The sequence below is a fragment of the Haliotis asinina genome, chromosome 10, assembly GCF_037392515.1.
Source record: "Haliotis asinina isolate JCU_RB_2024 chromosome 10, JCU_Hal_asi_v2, whole genome shotgun sequence".
In the NCBI taxonomy this organism is placed as follows: domain Eukaryota; kingdom Metazoa; phylum Mollusca; class Gastropoda; order Lepetellida; family Haliotidae; genus Haliotis; species Haliotis asinina.
Window position 1 is genome coordinate 42,460,615 of NC_090289.1, and position 18,787 is coordinate 42,479,401.

General features: G+C 41.8%; 2 protein-coding genes across 2 annotated transcripts in view; both read left to right on the forward strand.

The window, feature by feature from the left end:
* Positions 1-4,610, forward strand: part of LOC137298962 (macrophage mannose receptor 1-like) — a 46,720-nt gene extending 42,110 nt beyond the window's left edge. Inside the window, exons 43-46 of the mRNA XM_067831390.1 lie at positions 458-706; positions 1,620-1,799; positions 2,393-2,572; positions 3,059-4,610. Coding sequence (XP_067687491.1) covers positions 458-706; positions 1,620-1,799; positions 2,393-2,572; positions 3,059-3,288 — 839 coding nt within the window. The 3' untranslated portion in view covers positions 3,289-4,610. The remainder of the gene's footprint in view (positions 1-457; positions 707-1,619; positions 1,800-2,392; positions 2,573-3,058) is intronic.
* A 1,034-nt stretch (positions 4,611-5,644) lies between these two features.
* LOC137298839 (EGF-like domain-containing protein 2) lies at positions 5,645-17,974 on the forward strand. Its single transcript, XM_067831160.1, has 11 exons — positions 5,645-5,725; positions 10,149-10,199; positions 10,654-10,785; positions 11,372-11,500; positions 12,126-12,325; positions 13,202-13,341; positions 14,201-14,349; positions 14,843-14,936; positions 15,742-15,907; positions 16,822-16,939; positions 17,382-17,974. Exons 2-11 carry the CDS (start codon positions 10,160-10,162, stop codon positions 17,597-17,599), a joined length of 1,386 nt encoding a protein of 461 aa, XP_067687261.1. The 5' UTR covers positions 5,645-5,725; positions 10,149-10,159; the 3' UTR covers positions 17,600-17,974.
* Positions 17,975-18,787: the final 813 nt, after the last annotated feature.

The window sequence follows — 18,787 nt, forward strand, 5'->3', positions numbered from 1 at the left end:
TCATCGATACACCTGGGGTAATGGACGGCCAGCAAACATTCACACATACCCTTGGCTCAGTGGATACTCAGCAAAATATTCATAGACACGCCCAGGTTAATGGACCCACAGCAAAACATTCGTAGATACGAGCGTACTCCTGGGTCAGTGCTTGGACGTTTAACAAAATATACACAGACGCACCTGGGTCAGTGGACGCTCAACAAAACATTCCTGAACACATCTGAGTCACTGCATGGGCGCTCAGAAACAAAAAAAACCCAAACGCTTGTGTGCTTTTCTTGTGTTAACCATTATTAAGGCGACGTTATTTATTGATCACTGAATTGTCTGGTCCAGTTACAGACCGACGCCTTATAGCTGGGTTATTGCTGAGTGCATCATTAAGCAACAAACAAACAAATAGTATGACTTAATTAGTTGCAACTTCCTCAAAAACACCCGATTTCCTATACAGACAGCGGTCCGGTCACTACAACGCCGGTCCAGGGATTCTGCCCGGACTCCACCTGGCTAGCAGGGGCAGACAACTGCTACAAGGTGATCACCAATCTGACCAAATCCTGGCCAGAGGCCCGTTTCCTGTGTCAGAGAATGAGGGCGGAGCTGGCCAGCATCAGCAGCCAGACAGTGATGAATGAAGTGGCTGGCATTGCCGGACAGGCCCCCACAGATATTTGGATAGGACTAGCGAAAACGGAAGACGGTAACATTCCATCCTGCTATTAACTTTCAAATTCAAATTTCTGTTTACCGGCAGTCCAATCTAATATGTCATGCAAAGTGTGTGAGTGAGTGTAGTTTTACACCACTTTTAGCAATATTCCACCAATGGGGGACACCAAAATTGGGCTTATACGGCACCCATGTTGGGAATCGAACCCGAGCCTTCGGTGTGACGAGCGAACGCTGTAACCACTAGGCTAATATGCAGGTAACTACTAATGGTAATGGGTTTGAGTGAGTGAATGTGGCTTTACACCGCAATTTCCAGCAATATCACCTTTGGCATTCGATATGGCCTAATAGTTAAGTTCAGTTTGATACGCTTTCCATGCTCGTATTTTTCCAATTTCCGATCACTTCTTAAATACCAGACCGATGGACAATTTCAAATGCTTATCTTGCTTCGCGAACCTTATAGGTTGGGAGCAATTAATTGATACTTGCATTGGTTGTTTGCTTTGTGCACAAAGTCATTATAACAAACACCTAAAATATGTTCCATGAATATGTTGTTTGGAAGTGTATGAATGTGTAATCTGTGACCATGGACTAGGGGATCCGTTCATTTCATTAACTGCCACGCACACGAGATGCGTCTTTTAACTGTGATTCCGTTATCAGTGCCATATTTGGTAGGATTAGCCTTGTGGTTAAAGCGTTTGTTCGTAACGTTGTGGACCGGGTTCTATTCCCCACATGGGTACAATGTGTGAAGCCCATTTCCGGTATCCCCAGTCGTGGTATTGGTTGAATATTGTTAAAAGTGGCGTAAAACTGGACTCTCTCAATATTCATCTAACTAAAGTTAACACTAGACTACACAAGCGGTACATCACACCATATTTCCCCCACGACAGGTTTTAAATTACACTATGGTGTATATGTACTTGTAGGGGGTTTCATGTGGACGGACAGGAGCCCAGTCAACTACCTAAACTGGGCCCACAACGAGCCATCAGACACCGACAGTGAATGGCATCAAGACTGTGTCGTGATGATGGCCTCGGGAGGCTGGATGTGGAACGACATCGACTGCATGACTCAGGCCGGGTACATGTGCAAAATACCCAAAAGTGAGACGATGTCTTAAATACGCCATCAATACATCACATAATGTCTCTTTGTTAGTATCTTAAAATTGAAATTATCTTTTACTTTCCACAGGAAGCATGCGCTTCTGGAAAACATGTACTAGTATTTTGTTTTCCTCAAAAAGGTTACCTTCTTTTGAAAAGTGAAAATAAGAAATCACTGTTATATGATCACATGATTATCACTTTTAACAAGTGAAACCTAAACTTAATAGTGTTGTATAAGCGCAACAGGAATAGTTATTTTGATTTAAAAAGCATATTTCATGTCATCATATTTGTAGCAACATTTCCTTTAATTGTAAATACAAATGATTATGACATCAATAAAACAGTTACCAGAGAACCTTCTCTAAATATGGATTGGTCTTCCCAATTAGCTCAGCATACCATGTCCACAGCTTCACATCTTAGTTTTGAAATAGGCTGGTGCTTAACTTTTTATTCATATGTTTGAAACAAAATCATAATATATGGAAGATGGATTAGGGATGGGAAGGGGATTGCTCAATGTTACTACTGCGATACTTGTGTTGTTCTTATTTCCGTCCTTTAAAAGACCTCATCTGTCGCAGGTACATCGACTGTGAGTCAAGCGACCAATAAAGGCCCAGCGGCCGTGACGCAAAATCCCAACACACCTTATCACAATAGACAAACTCCATTCAACCCAGTCGTCAACCCCGGCGTCACCACCTTTCAGCCATCGTATACAGGAAGTAGAGGACCTCATAAATCCGATATCAAGCAGACAGGTAGGTACTTCTTTAATGGGCATTCACTTTTACGTAGCTTTACAACGATGTAAGAATCTACATGGAAACGTCACTCAACGTAATAAACAATACGTTGTAATCCATGAAGCTGTATGTTTCATTTTTAGATAGATATGGTCCAAAATACTTCATAGTCCAGTACATCATGAATACGTCATTATGTGTGTGCGTGTGTGCGTGCGTGCGTGCGTGTGCGTGCGCGCTCTCAAAGATACAAGGGTCTTGTCCGTAAGTGTCATATTAAAGTCCAAGGCCTATTTCTGGTTCATCAATTTTTTTGAGGTCGGACTTCAAATTTCTTGAAATTTAACCCATGTACTTCAAAATGGATATGACGAAAGTCAGATTTGAATTCACGAGTTCAAATTTTCTTCCAAATCTAAGCCATGTACTTAAGAATGGATGATAGGAGGGAAGACTCAGATATGAATTTACTAGTTATAACTCCACTAATTCTGTTAACAGGACCCAGCAGTAGCCCCGTCAGCAGTGGAATGTCAGGGGGTGCCATAGCGGGGATCCTCATCGGAGTCATCGCACTCGTCATCCTCGTCGTCATCGCGTTCTTGTTGGCGAGAAAGAAATACAATATACTGCCCAATTTGCCAAGTCTAGGTTTTGAAAATGCCCTCTACAACAAAGACAGGGAATCAGTATCAATGTCCACCACCAAGGAGTATTCGGCCGACTGTTGATGACCATCTGTGTTGATTGGCGAGTTCCTATTTAAACAACACCTTAAGAAAGTTGTGCTGAGCACAATATTAGACGATACATCACCAAGCTCCCTTATTATGCTGCAACAGCGATGCTTGGCGTTCTGTGTCAATGGTATCACTTCAGCTTTGCTTCAGTCTGATGATTTACACTAAAGGACAAAAGAAACTTTACACCTATGTTTGAGTGAGTGTACGTTTACGCCGCTTTTAGCAATAGTTCAGCTATATTGCGGCTGGGGACTCTAAAAATTGGCTTCATACATTGCACCCATGTGGGAAATCGAACCCTAATCTTAGGCGTGTCGAGCGAACGCTTTAACCACTAGGCCACCCCACCGCTGTTTGATGGTTGCTGAAGAAGATAAAAGCACGGATGGAAGCGTCATAGATGTGATTATGAGACAAAAAAAAGTGATTTACAAAAGTAAGGCTTTAACAATTGTAATAATGTTTTGAATCATCCTGTTTCCGTGACGACCATCTACTTACTTTGCCAGACATTGTAGTTCAAAGCGTGCGATAGTTGTCTATGGACAGAGAATGGTGTATTTCGGGCTAGGGTTTAAGGGGAATTAAGAAATAATATTATCATCACTCTAGACAGACTCCTGTATCATTTTCACAAAACTTCGTCGGTGAAAACACAACATGGTTTACGGGCACTTCTAATGATTACTTATAGATACTTATACACGACTTGGAAATATTGCCGTATTATCTTGGCAGATATAGAGAGGGAAGTTGCAAGTACTTTTAATTTTTTATAGGGCATACCGTGTTATTCCATTTGCCATAACAAAAGACTGCATTTTGGTCTGACGTTATTGGATTTAAGGAGCGCTTGGAGCTATTTCTGTTAAGTGTTTCAGTGACTACCAAGTGTTTCAGTGACTACCAAATATCTTTGAAGATATGAGAGAAACCAACACAGGAAAATTCAAGCGTTCGTTTAGTGTCTGCCTTTTCATCACCAGCTTGAATAGCACTATTGGAGGAAATCTGAGATTAGATGAAGGAGTACTGCCGGGAAGTGGTGTTTCCTTATTTGCTTCTCTCAGTATATTAGTGGGTATTATTAGTAGTAATATTACCGAATAGTCATAGCAATGGCTTGTACAATGTACTGTACAGTTCCCTCATTTGTACATGTAATTCACCACGACATTTTGCTACGTCGCTATCAGAAGCTTGATTGATGTTATACACATGTGTTATAGTTTGATTAAATACTTTCATCATATTGGATATTTACATTTCAGAATGTACATTATGTAGATAAACATGTAAATTTATTTAAATACGTTTTTTTTCGTTTTCATTCGTATTTCGCGCTCGCATTTTTAATGTATATCTTGGAACAAAATATAGTTGGCATTTTGAATGTGGGGACTGACGCTTAGATGATTAAGCTCATCGACAAATATTCAACATCGTTCTACCCTGTCACTGATTATCGATATATTGATTTGTATATGAGGATATACATGTAGTGTATAAAGCCATAATGTTGATGTTCTTAAGCTAGATGTGTGTGATCCGGGTTCGGAAATATACCAACACCAACCAGGGTCAAATGGTTTGGATTTTGCGCTGTTTAATGACACCCGCGAGGACCCGGGTTAGAATTGATTTTCAGTTACCCATGCTTGTCGTAAGATGCGACAACCGGGATCGGGTGGTTAGGCGCGCTGTCTTGGTTGACTCATGTCATCGTATCCCAAACGCGTAGATCGATGCTCATGTTGTTGATCACTGAATTGTCTGGTCCATATTGCTGGAATATTGGTGTGGGTAGTGTGGGTAGTTGGTTGACTCATGTCATCGTATCCCAAACGCGTAGATCGATGCTCATGTTGTTGATCACTGAATTGTCTGGTCCATATTGCTGGAATATTGCTGTGGGTAGTGTAAACAACAACCGAGTCACACGGGTTTTCTTGGGTGGTTATAGGTGTATGGACTGCAATTGGAGATAAGATGGTGTATCCACTGGTCCAGACTTGATTATTTCCAGACCCCTGCCACATAGGTGCAATGTTGCTGAATGCGTCGTGAAACTAAATTCACAAACATACTCAACGACAAACAAACAGAACTGGTTTCAAATTTGCTACAAACGCCAAAGCCGCTGTTTGTATTTAGCACTTGGTTGAAAATGTTACACGAAAAACGTGTGAACAAGGCAGAAACTATTTGAGCATATATAATCTCAAACACACCACGTATAAATATTAACTTGTCTCACAAATAATCCTATTTGAAGGAGCAAGTAATTCAATTCAACTCACGTGCAGCGTTATTCAGGTCACGTGCACAGCTTCCTGTTGTCACGTGACACCAGAGAACGGAGGAGGCTTGTGCAGGTGCATGGTGTTGATTACTACTTATCTTTTCAGGGCTTGATACGTTGCAGGTATGTACAAGTTCTGTTATGCAACTGTTTTATATATTCATATAAAATTATCTGGTTTAATGTGAACATATGCATATAGTTGCATTGTGAAGATCAGAACTCTGGTTCCCTTTGGTTATCACTCAAGCTCAAAGATGGGGGATCGGATGGTCACAATGTGTGTCCTGGCTCTTAGTTGACACCGGATAATACGTAGCATCGTGATCACATGACCTTGCTGATATTTGTGCTCACAAAGTCAGTTCCTGGGTCCAGACTCGACCATATACTGGTGTCCACATCATCTCAACTGCTGACAAATGTCGATGGTAGATCTTAATTGGACAGCGCCCGAATAAGAAATCGAAAGCAGAATTCTGTGGGTGAAAAGGTTGTGGGTCAACAACGACTACATCTACTGTTGGACTCTCAATCATTCTTTCTTATCTTGCCCTTGTGTGTCCAGTTTTGAAGACCTACTTTCATGGTTGAAGTTGGGCACGCGCAATTCATACTGGAAACACACGCACGCACGCACACACAAACACACAAACACACAAACACACACATATATGGTTACAATATTGATTTCTACACCAACTTAGGGGAACCAACTGCAAACTTTATGCCGTTGATGATCATCAAAGTGCTGAAAAGCATGTGCAAATATCGTGCATGTGAACAGCTGTGCTCTGATGTCATGTCTGATCTACTGAACTCATGACAGTAATCTTTCCAACATTAAGAATTTGTTTTACAATGCATCAGTTCATGTGTAAACAGTACATTTAAACAGTATCGAATATTTTGCAAAATCGAGTTTTTAGAACAGTTGAATTTAGTAAGTGGCTACATTTACACTAATGAGTCCAAACTTTGGATCGGGAGTATACCTCATGTGCGTTTGTATCCGATCAAATCACTCGTCTTCAGTATAGTATATAACTCCTCGTTAGACGTGTAGCAAGCCACTTGTTTCGTGTAATCCCGATACACGGTTGCAAAGCTTTATATTTAGATAGAATTCAGGACCTTTTTGGCAAGAATCATGTGTAAGCCTGGGGTTTAATATAATGGTAGCACACTTCATGCATCACTTACAAGTCTTGCTAATTACAATTTATAAAAGGCCCGTAGTTTTGTTTGAAAACAGTCCACCATGACTCCTATATGCCCTTAAAGTAGAAATAATAACACTTGATACATCGATCACTCACGTGTGTTGCTGTTAACTGGTCTATCAGTTGTTAAAAGGTTCATCATTTGAAAGACACACCTTGAATTTATTCCACCTGTAATCCAATGATTTAGATCGCCTTGAATGTTTTCATAGACAAAGAAATTCATTCTGCTGAGTGCAATGTGGCTGTACCACTATGCTGTGTGTACACACCTGGCCACGATGCAGGTGATGGATTCACCTGACAGGTAACAAAACATCATATGACTGAGTGAACTGTAGATATCAGCAAGGTGAGTATGACTCGGTCTAACATATACTTATATATACTTAAACACACAATTTCAGTTGTAAAACATTATGTTCTAGTTTGGAAAACAGTTAGTTGTACTTGTTGATGTTTTTTTTCTGGTGGGATTTTGTTTTACGTTGTATTTTGGTTGAGGGGACATGTTTGTCAGATAACTCCGTTAATCCGTCCTGGTGAAATCGGCTGGGTTACCGAGTCACGCATGTTCCCAGCTATTTACAGTGGGGCTGTCTGGACCATAACGATTTTCACTAACGGTTGTCAGTAACTCTAACTTAAACAAAATACGAGGTGGTGGGTAGCGTAATGGTTACAGCGTCCGCTCGTTACGCTGAAGACCCGGGTTCGATTCACCACATAGGTACAACGTGTAAAGTCCATTTCTAGTGTCCGCTTCTGTGATATTGCTGGATGATATTGCTGGAGCATTGCTAAAACCAAACTCACTCACACAAAAGAATTTAGGGACAGTTGAATATGGTGTATACTTTGCCAACTTAGTCTAACGATTTAGTGCCTTCTCTGAGGGCCGGATTCGAAAACCGGGTGGGACCCTAAACACTAAAATTTTGAGTATTTTATGAAAGTGTATTCTAAACATAACGTTTATTACATCAGTCGGAACCCTTAAATATATTTTTGTTTTGTGTGTGTGTGTGTGTGTGTGTGTGTGTGTGTGTTAAAAAAATATAGAAGTGAAATGGCATGATATTACATGATAAAAAACACGCGTTTAAAATTTATCGGTTATTAAATTCATCGTTATGGTTTAAGTTTCACGTGGCCAGCACACGGAAAAGGCCAGTTGAGGTTACATGTAATATGTTAGCAGAATTTCTGCAGCCTGGTATCGCCAGTTTTGTTTAGTTTGTAAACAGGTCGCTCCTGTGTTTAATGAATATCGTGTATTACAAGACCACGGTGTGACGATTGTGTTCTGTTCATGCAGAAAAACCTACTATCAATTGTTGGAAACAAATATATATTTCAAAAGTATCATCCGAAGATTTTCGATGGGTAGGTTAAAACAATACAATATACTTTATATCTAGTAAAACAACAAGAAGTGACAACAGAAAAGCATCTAAACGGAAACGCCGCGTCACAGTATAATAAAGAAGTTGTTATCTATTAAGTATCATTCCTTTCCTATTGTTAATCTAAAATGACAATCAGGCAGGACAATATGTGTTGGCGAATCAGTGTGAATCAGTCATGTATACTGCTTTAAGTTAACTTAGTGGATGGGGATTTTGTTTCTTTCTTTCCTTTTTTTCCCCTTTCTACTATTTAGTTAATAAAACTGCTTTCACCTTTGTGGGGATAAAGGAGTACAAATATGTCGATGATTGGACGATTAATTGCATGCCTGATGTACACTGACTGTGAAATTCGCAGTGGTTCCGATCATTTCTTATATATCCTGCTTGCAACTACTGACCAGAACTCTTTAGTGGATTCAGATCCCTGTTCGCCAAAAACAGCCAAGAATCGATTTACAATGACTGCATGTCTGTAGTATAGCGTTCCAATCAGTGTGCTGGTTGACCTGACCTGTATGACCAATACACCTGGACAGGTGTTGCACGCTAACAGGTACCGATATATTGACTCGGAACAAGGAGAGTTTTTAGTAATGACAGCCGTTGACAAACGAGGACTGCAAAGGATGGTTGAAAATATACATGAAGAAATAAAGTAATAAATTCAGAAGCTACTGAAAACAATGGCGGGGCTGAAAAGATGATGTCAATACCCCATCCCATCTTCAGACCCTCCAGCGATGGGAAACAAAGCATTGATTCCATTATCTTCAGGGTGAATTGCTTCTGCTCCATCTCTAATGAGAAAAGTCCCATGCGCTGTCTGGCTGCGAGTAGAGGGGGCAAGGGTCCTGAACTGATTATGAGCCTTACCAGCCTGACTGTGCCAGGCTCACCCGAACCCTCTCTGCTGCATTTTTATCTTAAACTTTATAAAACATAATAATAATAATAATTCACTTACATAGCTCCTAGTATCCATCTAACTAGCTGCTCACTGGACGCTGTAATCGGAAGCTGATTAACATTATTACCCTAGATAACCCAAGCTGCCTTCTTAGGCGCTAGAAGGTTAGAGCCACATGGCTTTATCTCGCCGCGTACCCACTTTCTGCTGGGTGAGCAGAGGCAATTTTGAACAAACTCACCTGCCTAAGGTGAGACCACATGTATCACATATGCTTCGTTTTGGGGCAGGACTGAAGTCCTAGAAACTCTCAGTAGGGAAGCTGCCAAACACGGTCACCCATCCGTGGACTCCGCGAGCTTGACAGTGCTTAATTAACTTCAACTGACCTTTGACCTGAGCTTTACGCAGAGGACCACTCGCCACCAAACAGCCTTATTCCTAAACCATGTACAAGAGAACAGTGCCAGACTGGACGTACATCTATGATAAACAATACCATATGAGTCGTTTTTTGTGCCACTTTCATAACTAATTAAGCAGAGTCTTCAGCTAACCATGCTTGTCGCCAGTGACACAGGGTCTTCAGCTAACCATGCGTGTCGTAAGTGACACAGGGTCTTCAGCTAACCATGCTTGTCGCCAGTGACACAGGGTCTTCAGCTAACCATGCTTGTCGCCAGTGACACAGGGTCGTTTGACACATGTCGTCGTACACCAATTGCATAGGTCAGTATTCGTGATGGCCATCACTGAATTGTGTGGTCCAGACTCTATTACTTACAGGCCGCCGCTGAAAAGCTTTATTATGGCCACGAGCGGCGTTAAACAACAAACGTACACCACATATACAAGATGAGAAGGTGTGTACGGTGTATGAGTACGTGACGTGCATGAGCCCATGGGAGCCCAGATGTGTCTACAACACCTACCGTACGACATGCCATGCACGTAGTGGTATTTGTCGTTGAAAGTATGAATCATTCCTGGTCCTCTTGTTTCAGATTAATCAGGGATGATGTTTTTTGCAATCCTCGCTACAACATTTGTCATAGGTAAGTCTCGATGACACTTATAAATTGAGAGTAGGTATTTGTCTGATTTCACGATAGAAATATAAATCTTTCTTAGTTCTATTTCTATAGCTTTTTTAAAATGGCAGTCCTTTACTTTCAGTCTAGAATGTAAACACTTTGACAGTCCTTAACTTTTAATCTAGATTGTAATCACGTTGACAGTCCATAACTTTCAATCTAGAATTTAATCACGTTTTGCCGACGCTTTTATTAAATGTACATTTATTACATACCTTAATCCCTACTCTAACGGCGAACAGCAGCTGACCTGTCCCCCAATCCATGAAAATTGGCACTTTCACAATTTTGCCCACTCTTCTTTATTTGTAATACGCACTGGCGAACACCCCAACCAACTTTCCCTACCTCATATACACGCACAGACACAGGCACGCTCACACTATTTCAATATTTCGCGTTATTATGATTGCAGGTGGCGCTGTGTTTGACTGTGGGCGCGATCCCACCCAGTGTCAAGCCGACTCTATCTGTAACATGGACACCGGGCACTGCATCTGTGACAACGCCACAACCCACACAGGCAGGGACTGCAGCATCGTCATAGGTAAACCACTACCCTGATCACCTTTGTGCCAGGACTTTGCAGTGTTATACTCATATATATAGCACAAATATTGCGATCGAAAGGGTATAAGTGAATCGTTCTAAAAGAGTTCTGCCTTGAATTACGTTGCATGGAAAGAATATGACAGCGTTAGAAGTTCATGATGTCAGTCACTAGCTTGTCTCGTCCAGATTTGTTTTACATTCATGTTTAGGTACCATCAGCCATACGATATATTATCTCTTGGGCATTCCCGGTTAGTTTTCGTCCACTTGTCCCTAGAAACCTAAGCAGCAAAAGAGGCGACAGACAGCGGCCAGACTCGGTAACTAATGCTTGCACGTCAGGCGGCAACAACCACTGACCATAATATCAGGGAGAAGATATATATATTATCCCCGATAATATGAATCACTGGTGTGTCTGGACCAGGGTCAGGTATACGTTAATTGGCAAATATTTTTAAGTGGGGATAAACCATAAACAAATAGAATGAACTATCATTATCTTATGGGCGTGTATATTTTATGGGTACAATGGCTCAAATGACTATAAACAACGTCAAAATATGATTGAACACCTCTAGCGGACATAGGCCAGTTTCCCTGTAGCAACACGACCTGTGAGAACGCCGGCATCTGTTCCGGAGACGGGACCAACTCCAGCTGCTACTGCACCGAAGACTTCACCGGCGTCCTCTGCGAAATTCCACGTTGTAAGTGTCAGAGAAAACAGGGGAAGCAACTCTTCCTTGATCTCACTTGTCCCACAAGTCTCGAAGGGCAGCTGAACGATTTGGGGTTATAGTCCGTAGACATATTCAATTTAGCAAGATGTAGAGGCATGACAGAAGCACGCGGTAATCAAACGTGACGCTCTGTGCACCGTTCCTCTTCTGGACGTACTTGCCATATGCAGGAAAAGAAATACTGCCATTATATCTACAGAACTTGTGGTTTTCACATGCCGCATGTCGTCCTTGGATCAATCATTTTAAAATGAAATTTGCACATATTAATGAACACAGAATGTTCTACAAAGTTAGGCTATGTGGGTAGTTCTTAACAGTGATAAACATGTTCTTAAGAAAATTTAAGGATTATGAATATGCATATTTTTTTTATTCTTATACGAAACTGATGAATCCACACAACTCATGATCCTATCCTGATCGGCATATGTATCATAATGTTTATACTAATGGGCGTTTGGTGACTAATGATCAAAGAATCATATTCGCAATATGAAAGTGTCCTTGTTATTTATTCCAGAAAACCTGTTTTCCATCGGAACTACATTTTACGTTCGTATCATTATGTTTGGAACATTGCCTTTTCTAGATCAATTAGACTGCAGCAGTGGTACCAACATGACACTCTCCATCGTGCCCGAGGGGGACTTCGCCAACGGTGCTATCTTCATCGAGGGACATCAAGGTGACGAGAACTGCGATTTCACCCAGGCCTCACCTGGTGACCCCTACAGCCTCACCGTGGCTCACATCGGCAGTGGCTGTGCAGACGCCGACTACAATGAGCTGGTAGGTCACGACACCTGTTGCATGAGCGAGTGGGTTGGCCGCTTTCAACAGTATTCTAGCCATATCGTGGTGTAGCAGATGGGAGGAAACCCGAAGTGACAGTGGTCCAATTAAAAAGCGTATTCCACTCATATGAAACGAAAGAGAATGGTAAATGCGCGTACAACCTTGAAACATATTCAAAGTGAATGAAAAATTCGGACCATCAATCATATCGTCCTGGCATGCCCAAGGGACGTAACTCTGCATATCGACTTGTGACTTTGGCTGTTAGGCCACCCGGTTCCCTCGCTGGATATATAAATAAACGTATAAGAATTAAATGCATGAATTGAATTGAATTCCTACTCCGAGTATATAGGCTGCGAAACATGGGTTGTTGGGAACTCATTCTACCCCGAATATCAATAGGAAGTCAAGTAGGGGACTAAGAATCTATTCTGACCCATTGGGAGACGTGTAGTATACCCTGGCTGCTGCTGACCACTGGGATGTCTGGCCCAGACTCGATTATTTACAGACCGCAGCCATATAGCTGGAATATTACTGAGTGCAATAAACCAAACAAAACGTGGGTTCCGCTCTGGAATCACGTCATGGAGAATGTGACCTACTTTCCCCAAAGTCACTTCGCGGAGAGAAACAGGAGACACAGTCTCCCCGGTCCTTGACTGGAGGGTCATGGGTAGGGTACGCACGTTCTGTTATGTTACCCCAGTGGAGTTGACCGCACATCCATGACATTGTTACGAGGTCGCTGTATGGTTGAACTATTGCTGATGCCGACACTAAATGTTAATTCATCCATTGCAGCAAGATCGCTAATGGTTGAAATAATGCTGATGCCGACATTACGTGGTAACTAATCCCTTGCAGCAAGACACCTACACGCGGAGGGTGGTGATATTGAACAACAGAGACCAGGTGACGCGACGTGACGAGCTGGTGATGGCGGTGTGCGGTGACAACATCCTCACCAAGCAAGCATCCACAATCACAGTAGCCGTGCTGAATCAGTAAGTCTGTCATACCTCATGTCAACATTGCACTAATGTATCTCTGGTAAAGGGGTAGCATCTGTGACGAATCGGGTGGACGAAGGTTTGTACTTTGACTAGCAAATCTACAGCATCTTTAGAAATGGGCATGTGAAGAAAACGCATTGTTTACCAATATAGTGATATTAGAATACACAATTATGACATTACAGCATAGCCTTATAACAGATCACATTCATAGGTAGGTGGATCATTCATAGCCTGAACTAGAGAAGGGGTTCGCACACGCACACCATTTTGTCCTGAAACTTTATTAAAATACCATTGAAACTCTCGTCAGAACTGGTGAAAATGAATACCTAATAATAATAAATATGTAACCTAACGTCTCAACAATAGCCGGACACGTAAGGCAAAATGTTTATTCAAACACAGTCAGGACAAAACGGTATTCAAAGAGACAATCACCGGCTCCTGGTGAGCCAAAGGGTCATAACTCTAGCTGAATTGTGACGTTTGGCTCAGACGCTGAGCCAGGAGTTAAGCAGGAGTGTAATAAAAAAAACAAGATCAGTTAATTTTCTAGGCTGAATATTGAATTCATTTCCTATACATTAAGAGACCTGAAAGTAAAATGTGGCGGCAGGAATTATTGTATGTACGTATTTCGAAGATTGTGCAAATGTTGCCTTTTAAACAGTTCCAGAGGTGTAAGGGGGGCAACTCCTTTTGTTTATTAGACTATGATGGCAGTGGGTCGCTGATTATTATCCATAAAGTCAAACTAGCTCAAACATTCTATAGAAGCCGTGTGGTCTTCCAAAGATGTAATCAGGGGCTAAATGTGATCGGTTTTATTGTTTGTTGTTCATTGAAGAGGCCTCCGCGACAAAGACTTGGGTAATGTTCCCATCGACAGCGACATCAGTTTCAACATGACCCTCGACGGCAACGTCATCAACGGCGAGCTTAGTTTGGGGGATGACGTCACTGTTGAAGTATCCCTGACAACGCAAGGAAGTCAAAGTATGATTATGACACTATGATAAATCCACTGAACACATCTGACCCATGAACAACAGTTTTAAAATGGACAAGTATGTGTTGTTAAGTTTTACACACCCACACACATTGGAAGTTCCTGAAAAGCGGAATTTTAGCAAGCGAAATGTAAATACATGTTTTTGGTAGTGCAATGCTCAAGAATTCCTCACCTTATACAAACTGAATTTTGCGTTTTCATTCTATTCGTTCTGTTCTAACTATGCATGTTATAGAATAATAGCATTATATTAGGATTATGAAATGACGATTTGCCCAAAGCTCTTTGAAGTGGCGCTCGTCATGTTCGACCCGGGTTCGATTCCCCACATTGGTACAATGTGTGCAGCCCATTTTCTGATGTTGGAATATTGCTAAAAGCGGCGCAAAACTAAACTCACTCACTCACTTACTCACTTACTGAAGTGGGGTACATTAATGCTAATAAATAATTTTACATTTGTTTTAAATTTTAAAGAGTATCAAGCATTCCGACTGGAGGAATGTTCAGCCACGAACAACCTGCCCGACACCAGTAGCGACTACAGATCCGCCAACTTCATTGAAAACAGGTACTCACGAGGCCAAGGGATAATCAAACCATACGACACACCGTAAGCCCATGTCAAAGTACACCAAATGTAAAGATCCCTTTCAAGTATATTACCTTTTGTACATACCGTGGTTTTCGTATAAATGCAATGTCACCTCAATACATTACGTATTAGCAACCCGTGAAGGTCCCGGGGTGCAATAGACCTTCAGCAACCCATACTTGTCATAAAAGGCGACTATACTTGTCGGTAGAGGCGACGAACGGATCGGGTGGTCAGGCTCACTGACTTAGTTGACACATGTCATCGGTTCCCATTTGCGCAGATCGATGCTCCTGCTGTTGATCGCTAGATTGTCCGGTCCAGGCTCGATTATTTACAGAGCACCACCTTGTAGCTGTAGATGGAATATTGCTGGTCTGCTAAACTCACTCACTCACGTATTAGCTAAATGATGATACAGTACCTTACATAAACAAGTACACACCAAAGTCGGATGGTGATTAAATAAAACAAACATGAAAAGGTCTAATTTTCTTACCCTTAACATTGTGACACGTTGTTTGGATATTTTTTTTGAGTCACCAAATTTGCGAGGCACCGCTTTAAGACATGCGAAGGATTCCTCTTTGAAAGGATTGACCTTATATTTTGCCATTTTAAGGACGTTCATCAAAACCACCGAAACGCTTGTTGTATTTCGAAAACCTGAGGCCGAAATATCTTAAGACTATTTTCAGGAACAATATATTTTCGATGAATAAGCAACTGATAATACGGATTAATATGTGATTGATTTGTGACTCCTTTTTGTATGTCCCAGTTGCCATGTCCCTGCCCTGGCGTCAGTGACCTTGCAGCCAATGACGCTAAACTCCACCACTGGCAGCGTCACCTTCGTATTTGACGCCTTCAAGTTCAGCAAGGGAGACAATCTGCTCATACGTTGCCGAATAAAGATGTGCGAGGCAGCGGTGAACTGTGGTCCGGTAAATAGCTCCAACCGCCACCTATGAACATCAGGGTTAGAATTAGCTTTAAGCGAGAATGGAGTGGTCACGCTCGCAGACCTGTTCCTTGCATGTCAGCTTGTCTCATATACACGTATCAGGTATCAATTCCTGGATTTTCTGGCGCAGATCGATTATTTACAGGTGACCGTCGTATATGGTTGGAATGAGTGTGACAGCAAAGAAAGCTGTTGTTGTAATGCAAGAGAGAAAAAGAGACATCTTAACTCCAGTATAATCTTTCTAAGTTAGGGGCAGTAGAGTTGCATCGCTCATCACGTTGAAGACCTGCGTTCGATTCCCCACATGCGTACATGTACAATGCGTGAAGCCCACTTCTTCTTCCCCCCTCCATATTGGTGCAATATTGCTAAAAGCGGTCTAAAACTAAAACTCACTCACTCTTTCTATTCTAATTATATACTTAGGTCTTGTGTTTCTTTGTTGATCCACAGGCAAACTGTAGCGCAAATGGGGTTGCGCAGCGTAGAGAAAATGACCACTCTTCTTATATGCGATGGAAGTGCATATAAGAAGACTGGCCACATACATGTCGTATCATGGCGAGGGACATCAGAGACACCGGGGCCTCACGCATTGTACCCATGTGAGGAATCGAACCCGGGTTTTCGGCGTGGCGAGCGAACGCTTTAACAGCTAGACTACCCAACTGTCCCCAGACAAAAAGAATGTATACACCTATGTTGAAATCCAAACTTCTGTCGGTCAACCAGCAATATAGAATCTAAAATGAGTATGCACGTATCTTTGCTAAAATACAGGTACCTTGTTCACAATGCCAGTAGGTTTCGACGAACCAATCAGATCGCATGATTCCAAACTGTTATAAAACTATGCGAAGCTGTCTCTAATATCTGTTTCTTTCCGTACAGCGGGACTGTGCACTAACTGGGGACGCGACTGGTCTTGGTCGGCGAAGGAGGAATGCTGATACCGAGAAGGTTCTTGGGCGAGTACTGTCCATCACAGACCCTTTGCATGCAAGAACTGGTACGTATTAACACATCGTATGCCTGATACGTATATAACGTGTACATGTGTCACGTTATATGTGAGACTGTCGTACGTAACCATGGTGAAACCATGCAGAATGAGGAAACCAATGAAGCTGACCCAGTCTATTCGCACACTACTAAGGGTTACTTCCCTAATCGCGACAGAAGCCTATGATAATGGTTCGAATCCCTGTTCGGGGGACCATTCACGGGTTCGTTACATCACCATTTACGGCAATAAAATTAAAGACTGCTTGTGACCAAACTTATTGTGTATACCGTTACATGTGTTACGCAGTACAGTGGTTAACATACCATGGCACCATGATGCTGGTGTTTTATTTAGATCTGTTGTCATGGTATAAGTCGCAGACATCAAACGCGTAGCCGTGTGATATGTAACCATAACTACCACTTCTGTGTAACTTTGATTGCAGAACGGAAATGGAACACAGTACCAGACAAATGCGACGTATCCACGGAGATCATTGGTGTCATAATTGGCTTGTCGATACTCATCTTCTTTCTACTCGCCATCTGCACAACGCTCCTCATCCGAGCACTCTTCGGCAGCAGAAAGCACATGCAAATGGATCATTTCAGCCAGTCACCCAAAGCACATCTGCCCCAGTTCAACTTCCAGGGCAGATGTTAAACATCCATACCATTTCCGAGCACTAATAACTTTCATTCATATTAATGTCTGATTTGTGTCTCAGTCTGTTAATGTTATGTTACCATGTTTACGAGTCAAATCGTCACGTGTTATTATCGTGATACATTGTTGTGTCCAAGAAGACAATGTTTCACTCGAAGCAAGTTCGTTATTTTCACAAACTGGAATTGTCCACCCAAAATTGTCATCTTTCAGTAACGCTGAAGTGATCGTTGTCAGCAAAGGAACAACAAATGTGTGCCCCGGGTGCGTTTCTGTAAACAAAAAATGTACTCTAACCAAACTCCAAATTCAGAAACGTACCTGGCAAAATAAACGTGGGAGGAGTTTATACTCCGCAACCCAAAACCGAAACCGTATCTAGTTATTCTCCTTCAGCTGACTGCGAGTGGCATTGTGCATCGCAAAATGTTTGAGTATGCTGGTTTCTTGTATGACGCAATCACATGTACCTAATACAGTGGCATGACAGTTCCGACCAGGAAACGCACAAGGCAAATGAACCCGAATGTTTCTGCATTCAGATTTTATTTTGGCTTGGGTACGTTTCCGAATACACTGAGGTAACTGAGTACATACCTGTAGTACCCATGCCAAGAAAGGGCCCTACAGCTTTAGTCACATATACTTCATTTCAAGTCACTTAATCTAGGTAGTTGTTATGCAGTTGCACATGCTTTTCAGCAATTTGATGCAATAACCTTGTGCAATTCATCTGGATAAGGTTTGCAGCCATGTTTCGGAATGACACGAGTTGGTAACGTATTCACCGAGCGAAAGAAAATATACGCCATGTTCATTGCTGAACTACATTAAACCCAACAAGAAACCCGTATCTGATGGTGATATCTTTGAAAGGTGTGAAAAGTATTATATACATGACATTAATGACTATCTCACAATAGATGATGAGGCACATGACAAGGAACAAAAAATGTCCTTTCGTTTGTCCGACAGTTTATGTAAGTAAAAATGGAACATAACATTTAGGCTCTGAAACATTAAACGAGTTTTGTTTCAAATGTTCACCTTTCATTTTAATAACATATTTCTGCTTTGGATTTGTGAGTGAGTGTAGTTTAGCCGCTGTTTAGCAATATTCTAGCAATATCATGGCGGGGAACACCATGTGGGGAATCGAACCCGGATCTTAGGCGTGACGAGCGA

Bases quoted from the DNA above. Each gene is read 5' to 3' on its own strand.
- LOC137298839 (XM_067831160.1), top strand. From the start codon at position 10,160: ATGATGTTTTTTGCAATCCTCGCTACAACATTTGTCATAG. The intron at 12,326-13,201 runs GTAGGTCACGAC...AATCCCTTGCAG, and splicing joins ACGCCGACTACAATGAGCTG to CAAGACACCTACACGCGGAG. The intron at 13,342-14,200 runs GTAAGTCTGTCA...TGTTCATTGAAG, and splicing joins ACAGTAGCCGTGCTGAATCA to AGGCCTCCGCGACAAAGACT.